This window comes from Myodes glareolus, chromosome 9 (genome assembly GCF_982192425.1).
Source record: "Myodes glareolus chromosome 9, mMyoGla1.1, whole genome shotgun sequence".
In the NCBI taxonomy this organism is placed as follows: Eukaryota; Metazoa; Chordata; class Mammalia; order Rodentia; family Cricetidae; genus Myodes; species Myodes glareolus.
This window is the reverse complement of record NC_142034.1, coordinates 53,084,907-53,096,645: the sequence shown is the minus strand read 5'-3', so window position 1 is coordinate 53,096,645 and position 11,739 is coordinate 53,084,907. Positions and strand designations below refer to the sequence as shown.

The following is an 11,739-nucleotide window of genomic DNA, read 5'->3' as shown; positions in this document are numbered from 1 at the left end:
GAAGTAGTCTGCAATACATGGGCACAGAAGACCACTTCCTATGTATAACCTCAGTAGCACAGACAATAAGAGCAACAATGAATAAATGGGACCTCTTGAAACTGAGAACCTTCTGTAAAACAAAGGACACAGTCATTAAGACAAAGAGGCAACCTACTGAATGGGAGAAGGTCTTCACCAGCCCAACATCAGACAAAGGTCTGATCTCCAGAATATATAAAGAACTCAAAAAACTAGACATTAAAATTATAAATAACCCAATTAAAAATGGTATACTGAACTGAACAGAGAACACTCAAGAGAAGAATTTCAAATGGCCAAAAGATACTTAAGGACATATTCAACTTCCTTAGCTATCAGGGAAGTGCAAATCAAAACAACTTTGAGATACCATCTTACACCTGTCAGAATGGCTAAAATCAAAAACACCAATGATAGTTTATGCTGGAGAGGATGTGGAGTAAGGCGAACACTCATCCATTGCTGGTGGGATTGCAAACTTGTGCGCCCACTTTGGAAATCAGTGTGGTGGTTTCTCAGGAAATTGGGAATCAACCTATCGCAGGATCCAGCAATACCACTCTTGAGAATATACCCAAGAGATGCCCAATCATACTACAAAAGCATTTTTTTCAACTATGTTCATAGCAGCATTATTTGTAATAGCCAGAACCTGGAAACAACCCAGATGTCCCTCAATGAAAGAATGGATAAAGAAAGTGTGGCACATCTACACATTAGAGTACTACTCAGAGGTATAAAACAGTGACATCTTGAAGTATGCATGCAAATGGATGGATATAGAAAACACTATCCTGAATGAAATAACCCAGACCCCCAAAATATGAATATGGTATGTCCTCACTCATTAGTAGATTCTAGCCATAAACAAAGGACATTGAGCCTATAGTTCGTGATCCTAGAGAAGCTAAGTAATAAGGTGAACCCAATGAAAAACATATGTAGATCCTCCTGAAAATTGGAAGCAGATAAGATTGCCAGGCAAAAGTTGGGAGCATGGAGGTGGGTGGTTGGGGAGCAGGGGAGAGGGTGAGTGAGAGGGGAGAAGGGGGGGTTGGGGAGAGCTTGGGGTAGTGGGATGGTTGAGATGGAAGAAGGATGGATATGGGAGCAGGGAAGGAGATATCTTAACTGAGGGTGCCATTTTGGGGTTGGTAAGAGGCTTGGCTCTGGAGGGGTTCCCAGGAGGCCACGGGGATAGTCCCAGCTAGGAACCTGGGCAATGGAGTACAGGGTGCCTGAACTGGCCTTGTTCCGTAGTCATACTGATGACTATCTTGAATATCACCACCATAGAACCTTCATCCAGTGAAGGATGGAGATAGAGACAGAGACCCACATCGGAGTGAAAGAGCACCTAGAGGGTGTCTTAAACACTCGGAGACCCTCGCCCAAGAACCAAGTCCGAGCCACTGGATGCAAGAGCAAGAGGCAATTTTTTATTGTTCACAGGACCTGCGGGTGCTACAGTCACATAGAGAACTGAGCACACCGGGCTGGGTTTGGGGCAGATTATATAGGGTTGGGGTAGGCAGAAGCAAACGTACAGAAGCAGATGCATGGTTACAGGGTTCTCATTGGTCAGTTTGGATGAGGCGAGGGGTGAATTTGAGGGCAGGTCCCTTGGCCCCCTGGCTGGGATCAAAGAAACCAGATATCCCCTGGTCCCTGGCCGGGATCAAAGAGACCAGATAATAGCTGACCTGACCCTATCTAAAGCACATATGGTTTCCGTTCCCCTCCCAGGCCAGGTGTCTGACCATAAATCTCCTGCAGCCTGTGAGGCTGCCCTCGCCCCCTGACCTCAGATATCCTGCCAGATGTCTGACCATAAATCTCCTGCTTTGCAGCCTGTGAGGCTGCCCTCGCCCCCTGACCTCAGATATCCTGCCAGATGTCTGACCATAAATCTCCTGCTTTGCAGCCTGTGAGGCTGCCCTTGCCCTGACCTTCCATTATTTCTATCTGTTTGTGAAAGAGCCTTGCAGGATGGTGTTACTGCAGCTAAAACTGGGTCGGGGTCTTCCATTAGCACTGGACTGAGCTCCCAAGGTCCAGTTGAAGATCGGAAGGAGGGAGAAATATGAGTAAGGAAGTCAGGACCATGAGGGGTTGGTCCATTCACTGAGACAGTGTGCCTGAGCTAATGCGAGCTCACCAAATCCAGCTGGACTGGGACTGAACGAGCATGGGATCAAACCGGACTCTCTGAATGTGGCTGACAATTGGGGCTGACTGAGGAGCCAATAATAATGGCACTGGGATTTGTCTCTACTGCATGCCCTGGCTTTTTGGGATCCTAGTCTATTTGGATGCATAACTTCCTAAGCCTGAATGGAGCGGGGAGTACCTTGGACTTCCCACAGGGCAGGGTACCCTGCCCTCTCTTAGGACTGGAGGGGAAAGGGGAAGAGTGTGTGGGGAAGCGGCAGGGAAGTGTGAAGAGGGGAAGAAGTGGAAATTTTGATTGGTATTATTTATAAAGTAATAATAACAATAAAAGAACTCTGAATCACGGAACCTTCTGTTCAGCCACCCAGTTTACTGCTGTTCATCAGTTTCTTTTTCCTTTTTCTCTTTTTCTCTCTCTCTTTCTTTCTTTCTTTCTTCCTTCCTTTCTTTCTTTCTTTCTTTTGTTCTTAAGATAGGGTTTCACTGTAGCTTTGGAGCCTGTCCTGAAACTCACTCTGTAGAGCAGGCTGGCCTCAAACTCAGAGAGATCCACCTGCCTCTGCCTCCCAAGTGCTAAGATTAAAGACTTGTGTCACCCTCACCTGGCTGTGCATCAGTTTCTTAACCTGTGAATCCCACCCTCCATATGAATGACAGATCTAAAGGTGGTTGTTGCAAAATTTTGCCAAGAGCAAAATGTTTGTGCATATGCAATGGCCAAGCTTAATTCAAATGTGCATTGAATCTGAGATGTTTCTGACGTGTGTGCCATGTTGGATCACGTGACTTCCTCACACCTGTGCATCTGAGCACACAGCCTGAGTACTTTGTACTGCATGAACCTGCACACCACACAACCCCTATGATACACCTGAAACACGTTGCCTAGGTCTAGGCTGTTGTTAACTGTGATTGCAATATTTTTCTATACATACAAGATCTTCTGCTGTTATAGAAACATGATAGCTTCATCATGAAATATAAATATTTAAATATTTTCTTATTTTAATTCTTTAGCATGTAAGTATCACGTTAACATATCTTTGCATTTTATTATGTGAAATCATTTGGTTTTAAAATTTGTATTTTTAGTTGCTGACTTGAGTTACATAAAGAGATGCTAAGTAAATTTTGCCTTGGAATTAGAATGGAATTTCCACCAGCTTCTGAAACGTGCATTGCATGTCTATGTAAATCACAAGAGATGCAAAATATCCACTGTGGCACAACTGACTCAGAGACAGATATTGGGGTTCAACCTGAAAGTCAGAAAAGTAAAACAGCTAGTCACTGGCTCTTACCTCTACCTCTGTCCAAAATGGTCAACCTGCTTCTAGGAATCTCAGAATGAGACTGTGTCAGAGAGCTGTCTTCTGTCTTATACTCCTCTCTAGTGCTGGGATTAAAGGCATGCATCACTACCACTCAGTTTCTATGGCAAACTAATGTGGCTACTGGGTTTAAAGGTGTGTGCCACCACTGCCTGGTCTGTAAGTCTGACCAGTGGGTCTGTTTCACTCTCTGATCTTCAGGCAAGCTTTATTTATTAAAATACAAAGGAAATATCAGTACAATTCACCAACTCTGAGACACATTGAAGTTTACCTATATCTTACAGCATCAAATCTTCAACAGAGATTTAATTCATTATGCAAAAAAATAATCCACCTCGGTAGTTTTCAAATTTGGTGTCATCTTTATCAAATTGTAAACTATAATACAACAAGAAGTTATTTTAATATAAATTTATTTAAGATTGAAATTCAGTAAAAAATGTTCGTTTTATATTCTTATATATCTATATACCTAGGGTTATATAAAATTTATTTGGGAAAAAGAGGCAGGAAATGTTTAAGAAGCCCCCTTCCTTCCCTATTCATAAGAATTTACTTTCCAGGGAAAGCACCATCTCATTGTCTCCATCCCCATGCTCCCAGTTCTGCTTGTGTCATGGTTGGTCAGGTGGTTTTGAGACTGGTCACTCATAAGAGCAGGCTGGCCAAGGCCTGAATAGACTTGCTGACTCTGTTGGAAGTTTCCTGAGATGCTCATCCCACATCAACAGGCTGGGCAAGGCCAAAAGGAAACATCTGGGTCCACAAAGAGCTGTCCTGGAAACAGTGGCATCAGAAAGGCAACTCAGGTGGCCACTGGTTTGTAAACAGAGAAATCGAGGGCCAAAGGAAGGTCAGGCAGAGCCAGGACTCAAAGGAGAGTGCTCATCCCTCAGAGATCCCGCCTGACTTCTCAAAGAGGTCCATGATCAGGTGAGGATGGGTCTCCTTCAGAGCTCGGTAGACTTGGTCTTTGCAGGTCCTGCTCCAGGACCTGCTGAGGCTGAAAAGCTTCCGCATCTTGTCTTGGTTAGTAACTTCAGCCCGTACAGCCTCATATTCCTCTTCCCTCAGCACCAGACCATGCAGCTTGTCCAGGAGAGGGTCCACTGATGTCACTCGGGCCACCAGCTGCTCCCGATGCTGGTCCACAAAGTGTAGCAAGGCGGGAGCATCTAGGGCTGAAGATGAGACTGACAATGAGCATAGAAAGGCTCCTCTGTGAATTCTCTCCCTGGCTGCCCTCTTCCTGTTCTTTTCATCCATCTCATCTGCACTCCTGGCTCCCTTCTTCTTCTGGAAGGTCATTTGAAAAATATCTGTACCTTCCTGAGGTCAGTTACTAGTCTGGCAATTTGTATGACCAGGGCAGGGGTTCATGGTAGGGTGTTCAGGTTGGGAGTGGGTGGAGTTATTGTCTCCATGGAAAGCAGCAAGGGGCCTGAGAGGAACTCTGTCCTGAGCATGCACCTCTTCTACCTGTCCTGGTGAGTTAGCGAGGGTCCCTCCTTTCTCATTGCCATTGTCTCAAAGATCAGGTGATCTCCCAGCAGAATGCTATTGGTTTCTCTGGCCTCATATAGTTGTTTCTTACCTTTGTGAACTGCAGGCATCATGAGCTGTGCAAGTCTGAGATCCCCTGGAAGACAGGAGAGATGAAGCATCTGTAAGGATGTCTGTCACCGACACTCAGTGCTCTCTGTGCAACTCACAACCGTGCCTGAGATTTTGAGAATGAGCTACATAAATTCTGATATAATCTGGAAGGTGAACATTTCCTTACTCACATGGAAAATCTAGGCACCAGGCCTATCATTGTTGAGGGAGAAGACATGTGAATGAGAAAAAGGCTTTTCTTTCACATATCCACAGCCTCAATTTTATCCTAGACTGAATTCTCATGGAGAAATAATCTAGTCCTTTGCTGACTTCAATCTTTTGGCATTTGATTCAGGGTAGAAAGCTACTTTCTTGTCCTTGTTTGACCTTGTACACCCACAGGCAACAAAATTCTAAAGTCACTCTTCTCTAACAGTTTAGGGAAGCCATCTGAAGGACTGAGCTTGTAGTACTGGAATCCCTGGTTCCATTTGTATGATGGAAAGATGATATTCTTTACACTCCATGTTAGGAGGGCCATTTTGGTGCATCCTGACTGAAGCATCTAATGAAGACAATGAGTGACCATGAATTTAAAACCAAAATTTAAGATTGAGGACACAAGAGGGCCATGATTATAATCTCCTAGTATCTGAATTCTTTCCCACATGGAAGAAAATAGATCTTAATGAGTCCCAACAAAAATAATTAACATGTAGAAGAGGTTGGCTTAATATAAAGAAAAATAGCAACATTGCCCCTATCAGCTAAGGATCACACTATGAGATGGGTATGAACAGTATTTAACCTTTCCAACCATCTTACGAGTTACTCATTCTGATCTTCAGGTGAGGAAGGTCAGACACATATGAGTTAAGTCATTTTCAAGATTCCTAAGGAATAAGTGCTTGAGTGAGATTCAAATGCTGGCCCGCTGCTGGGGCAGGTCAGTTCTCCACCTGTGGCTCACTCAGGTCAAGGCTGAGCAAAAACCTATTCTTTGACCATGTGTGGAGCCTGTGAGTAGCAGCTCAGGAGCAGGAACCACCATTGTCTGACAGCTAACATGGGTGTCTCTAGAGCTACTAATGACAGAAGCTTAGTTTTGGCATTGTGGGTTCTGGATTAAGACTGTATTGTTAACTGTACTTATAAAATTTCACTATTTGTTTATCTCTTGTCAGCTTGAAAACATGGATGAGGCTACAATAGCCAAATAAAGAAATAAATAAAACCCACAATTTTGGACAGAAAAACCTAACCATGGAAATGAAAGTACTCTATAAGAAAAAAAATTAAAGATTTAAGCATCAAAGAAAAGAATTGAGGAAGGCCTTAGAATATGCAACGACACCTTTACCATAGCCATTGTTTGGAAGAAATACACCATACTAAAAGCATGCTACATACTCAAAACAGTCCCAATGAAGAAGACAGGGACATTCTTCACAAATAGAGTGCAAAAAAATGAGAAACACAAGTGGAACCACAAGAGAATAGATGTCAGAAACAACTTTGTGGAAAAATTCATCATACCTTATTTCAAACCAATATTATAGCCAGTGCAAAACATGTCCAGATCAATAGAGCAGAATAGACGACCTGGATAAAATCCCCATAACCACTATTTGGCCTTTGACAAAGAATCCAAAATACTCTTTGAAGAAAGAACAGCCTGCTCAACAAAAGATACTGAAAAAACTACACGGCAACACATGGAAGAACGAAACATCTTCCCTTTAAAAAGCCAACTCCAAATGACCTAAGAGGTCAATGTGAGACCCAGTGCCCTGAAACTGGGAGAGGAAACGTAGAGAGAGCCTTACAACACAGCAGCATAAGTCAGGATTGTGTGACTAAGACTCTGACAGTCCAAGACATAAATCCAAAAGCTGATAAACTGGATCTCAGGACACTAAAAAAATTCTGTATGACAAAGGAGACTCAATTGAGTGATGATAAGGTGGAGAGAGGAAGAAATGACTTCCCAGCTAACATGAGACAGGAGTACTCATGGAACTAAAAAAATCCTAAACAAGAAAATAACCCAGTTCTATGATTGGCCATAGCAGTAACAGAATTCTCAAAGAAAGAAATGCACATGGCTAGCAAACACTTAGCTATTAGGGAAAGACAAGTTTAAATTACTTATGATTCCATCTCATCCCTTGAGAATGTCCAATATCAAGGATACAAATGTTAATGAATGCCAGGAGGTGGTGGCACATGCCTTTACTCTCAGCATTCATGAGGCAGAGGTAGGTGGATCTCTGTGAGCTCGAGGTCAGCCTGGTCTACAGAGAGAATTTCATGACAGCCAGGGCTACACACAGGAAACCCTGTCTTAAAAAAAACAAACAAAAAAACCAAATGATAAATATTGTTGGAGTGTATGTGGGGACAGAGACACACTTATACACTAGCATATTAGAGTTTAAACTAGTGAAGCCACTGTGAAAATCAGTCTGGAGGCTTCTTAAGAACTAGAAACAGAACTGCTATATAACCAAACCCTAGCACTCCTGGTAACATATTCAAAGGAATATATAGTCTACTGTGGAGACATTTGGATAACCATGCTCATTGATGTTCTGTTCACAATATCTTGGAAATGCAGCAAGCCTAACTGTCTATCAATCGTTAATTGTGTGGCATTTTTACACAATGAAATTTTATTCAGGTGTGAAGAAAATGGCCTTATGAAACCTAAGTGTACACAATAGGAAAAATAACGAGGAAGATAAGCCAGGCTCAGAAAGAAAACTCTGCATCGTGCCTGGCAAGACATTCCTTTTGCTGCACTAGTGGCACAAGTATGATGGGAGCAACCAGTAGCTCCCTATTTACACTTCGGCCCACTCCACATGATAAGATCCATTCCTAGCTTTTTAAACTGATAAAGCAAACAAACCCAGGTCTTTGGAGATCTTAGGCCCTTGAGAGAATATTGTTTAAAAAAGGGCCTCCTAGGTATCCTTTAGATAATCTAAAGTGGCCCCTTAATGGCACCTTTGATCCCAATATTCTGTCGGAGCTTTCTAACTATTATCAGCACACAGCCAGATGGAAGGAGTTTCCTTTTATCTAAGCCTTTTACTATCTGAGCTCTAAGTCCTTACAAGCTGTTCATCTGCTCACATGTTCCTGGCTATGCCATCTAAGCTGGAGAAACACCCCACTTACGCTCTGGACCTTGCTAATGAACCCCCACCTTTCTGACCTCAGCAGGCAGCTACATCTACCTCTTTGCCTCTCCAAACCTCTTCCCCTCACCAACTACTCTGTCAGCCCCTCTGGATCCTTCCTCCTCTCTGGTGGCATGCTGTGGCAACCGCCCGGCTCTAGCACGCATTTTTACTCCTTCTTTCACACGCTCACGTGCTGCTAAAGAACCCAACCCTGACCAAGCCAAGCCGCCGAAGTTCTCCCGTTGCGAGAGGTGGCCAGTATAGATGGACTTGTCAAGGTACATGTTCCTTTCTCCCTCTAGAACTCTCCCACGTAGAGCAAAAACTGGGTTCTTATATATCTAATTCTACCTCTTTCATAAAGCAATCCCAATACATCACCCATCTTATATTCTCACCTTTCATGATATTTATATAATCCTATCTAATAACCTACTTCCTGAGGAGCACAGGTGAGTTTGGGAGAAGACCAGAGTACATGCAGATGAGGTTCACCAGACTAATGCAGCACACTTCCTGGGGGCAGAGGTGGTCCCTGAGCAGGAACGATTCTGGAATTATAATACCCCAGGTGGTAGTTTAGCCAGAGACCAGTTTTTAGCTTGCCTTCTTGCGGGTCTCCGTAAGGCTGCCCCCAAGCCAGTAAACTATGATAAACTCTTAGTGGTTATTCAGGATATGAAGGAAAATCCATCTGCATTTTTAGAATGCCTCACTAAAGCTCTGTTACAGTATACTAACTTAGATCCAGAGACCACAGAAGGCAGACAGTTACTCATAACTTATTTTTTTTTTCCTCAGAGCTACCCTAACATTACGGCTAAACTTAGGCATTTGGAGAAAGACTCCTTGACCCCACAGGCAGAAGTCTTAGCGTTGGCTTTTAAGGTGTACCATGCAAGGAATGATAAAACTCATAACCATAACTGTCAAATGCTAGCCTTGACCACCCGACTGGCTGAGGCGACAGACTGCCCGATCCCTGCTGTCCGTGCTGCTCCCTTGCCCCTCAGGGCTCAAGAACCACTGGGCCCATGTTCCAAATGTGGTAACATTGGTCCCTGAGCCAGAGCATGCCCTAATCCTCATCTTGGTCCCACGAGACCTTGTCCAAGATGCCATAGGGAAGGGCATTGGACAGCTAATTGTCCTCGTTCACATGGTGGTATGGAGACATCAAACCCAGAAAATTCCCAAATTGGACTTCTAGGTCTGGCCATGGATGACTGAGGCTGCCCTTTGACCCAACTACAAACATCATCTGTATATAATAGGAAGCCAAATATCACAGTATCAGGATGGTCCATCTCTTTTCTCTTGGACACCGGAGATACATACTCAGTATTGAGGGAGTTTTGGGGACCTGCCTGTCCTTCTAGTTTTCCTGTTGTTATGGTAGGGGTTCAGCTTTACCTACCTCAGCAGATCCCACCACTTAACTGCGTTTTTTGGGTATTTGTCTCACTCATTTATTTTTAGTCATGCCAACCTGCCTGGTACCTCTTATGGGAAGAGAGACTTTTTTTTAAAAGCTAAAGTAGGAGTTTCCATTTTGTTTGCTCCTTCCATTCTCCTCTCCCCAGATTTGCCAACAGCTCTCCTCTTCCTCCTCCTAGCCTCCTAACCTCCCAGCTCCAACGTGTCATTTCTTTGCCAGCCTCTCAGGTGGACCCCCAAGTCTGGTACACCCCAAACCTCTTTATTGCTAAACACCATTTCCCCATTGTTATCCAATTACAGGATTCTACTAGATACATTACCCAAGCTCAGTACCCTCTCTCACTCCAGATCCTTAGGGGACTTAAGCCTACCATCTCTGACCTTCTAAGGAAAAAGCTACTTTGCCCCACCTCTTCTCCCTTTAACACCCCTACACTTGCCATTAAAAAGCCTAATGGAGCCTATTGCCTGGTTCAAAACCTCTGGCTCATTAACTGCAGTGGTCCCCCTTCATCCTGTAGTGCCTAACCCTTACACACTTTTTTTTCCCACTATTCCTCTAGGAACCCCCCACTTCTCAGTTCTAGATCTCTAGGATGCTTTTTTCTCTATTCCTCTCAGCTCTCAATCTCAAAATATCTTTGCCTTCACCTGGACTGACCCCGACACTCACCTCTCCACACACCTCACCTGGACCATCCTTGCCCAGGGATTCCGGGACAGCACACACCTGTTTGGTCAGGCTTTAGCTTCTGATCTACTCTCACTGTCTCTCCCTAAGCCTAAACTCATACAGTATGTAGATGATATTTTACTTTGCAGTCCATCCTTGGAGATCAGCAAGACTGATACCTCTGCTCTTAAAATTTTATGTCCAAAAGGGGCTATAGAATCTCACCTTCTAAGGTCCAACTGTCTACTTCTCAGGTCATTTACTTGGGATTAACTGTTACCCCAACCCAAAAAGCTATTACCCTAGAGAGGAAAAAAACTAATTCAGTTCCTTGAAGTTCCTTCTACAAAAGAGGAAATTTTTTTTTATCATTCTTAGGAATAGCTGGCTTCCTGTGCTTCTGGATTCCCTCTTTTTCACTCCTCGCCCACCCCTTATATGAGGCTGCTCTTGGCTCTCTGTACGAGCCCCTTCTCCATCCCATTACTAAGCCCTTCCAGAGACTCCAACAAGCCCTTATCCAGGCTCCAACTCTCCATCTCCCAGATTTAACTCGTTCTTTCTCCTTCTGTGTAACAGAAAAGGAGGGATATGTGCTTGGAGTCATAGGACATCAGCTGGGACCTTCCTTTGCACTTGTAGCGTACCTGTCAAAGAAGCTAGACCTCACTACTCAGGGCTGGGCACCCTGCATATGTACTTTAGCAGCCGTTAAGCTTATTCTTGAGTCAAAGAAACTAACCTTTGGGTCACCTACCACTGTCTTCTCCACCACAATGCGTCCCATATCTTAACTTATAAAGGTTTACAAACCCCTCCTTCCTGAGTTCTTTTCTTTCAGGTGCCACTAGTGGAAGATGCCACACTCACTTTTACTTTTCAATCTTGCCCACCCCTTAATATCTAAAATCTCCTACCTCAACCTAATATTAATTATTCCCCATCTTATTCTTGCATAGGAACCTTAGAGGATCTACTGCCCCACTCCTCACATATACAGGAGGGCAAACTGTCCCAGGCCACTTATACCTGGTACATAGATGGCAGCTCCCTTTTAGGTGAGGGGACCCGCAGAGCAGGCTATGCCATAGTGTCAGATACTGGGGTAGTGGAGGCACAGGCACTCGCTGCCCATACCGCTAATCAGCAGGCTGAATTAATAGCCCTTACCCGTGCCTTCCAGTTAGCACAGGGGCAATCTTTAAATGTTTACACAGACTCCAAATATGCCTTTCATATCCTCCTGTCCCATGCAGCTATCTGGAAAGAGCACAGACTTATGACAAAAGGAGGATCCATAACTAACTCAAGT

General features: G+C 44.0%; 1 protein-coding gene across 5 annotated transcripts in view; it reads right to left on the bottom strand.

Annotated features, from left to right (window-relative positions):
- Window positions 1-1,438: 1,438 nt before the first annotated feature.
- LOC125409508 (NACHT, LRR and PYD domains-containing protein 1a-like) overlaps window positions 1,439-11,739 on the bottom strand; it is a 73,560-nt gene continuing 63,259 nt past the window's right edge. For 4 of the 5 annotated variants that reach the window (XM_087910359.1, XM_087910358.1, XM_087910362.1 and 1 more), the window contains 2 exons: window positions 5,122-5,166; window positions 1,439-4,708 (listed from right to left, as the gene is read on the bottom strand). In XM_087910359.1, coding sequence (XP_087766485.1) covers window positions 4,413-4,708; window positions 5,122-5,166 — 341 coding nt within the window. In that variant the 3' untranslated portion in view covers window positions 1,439-4,412. Of the gene's footprint in view, window positions 4,709-5,121; window positions 5,248-11,739 lie in introns of those variants that run through there. The other variant, XM_087910363.1, reaches the window with a different exon arrangement.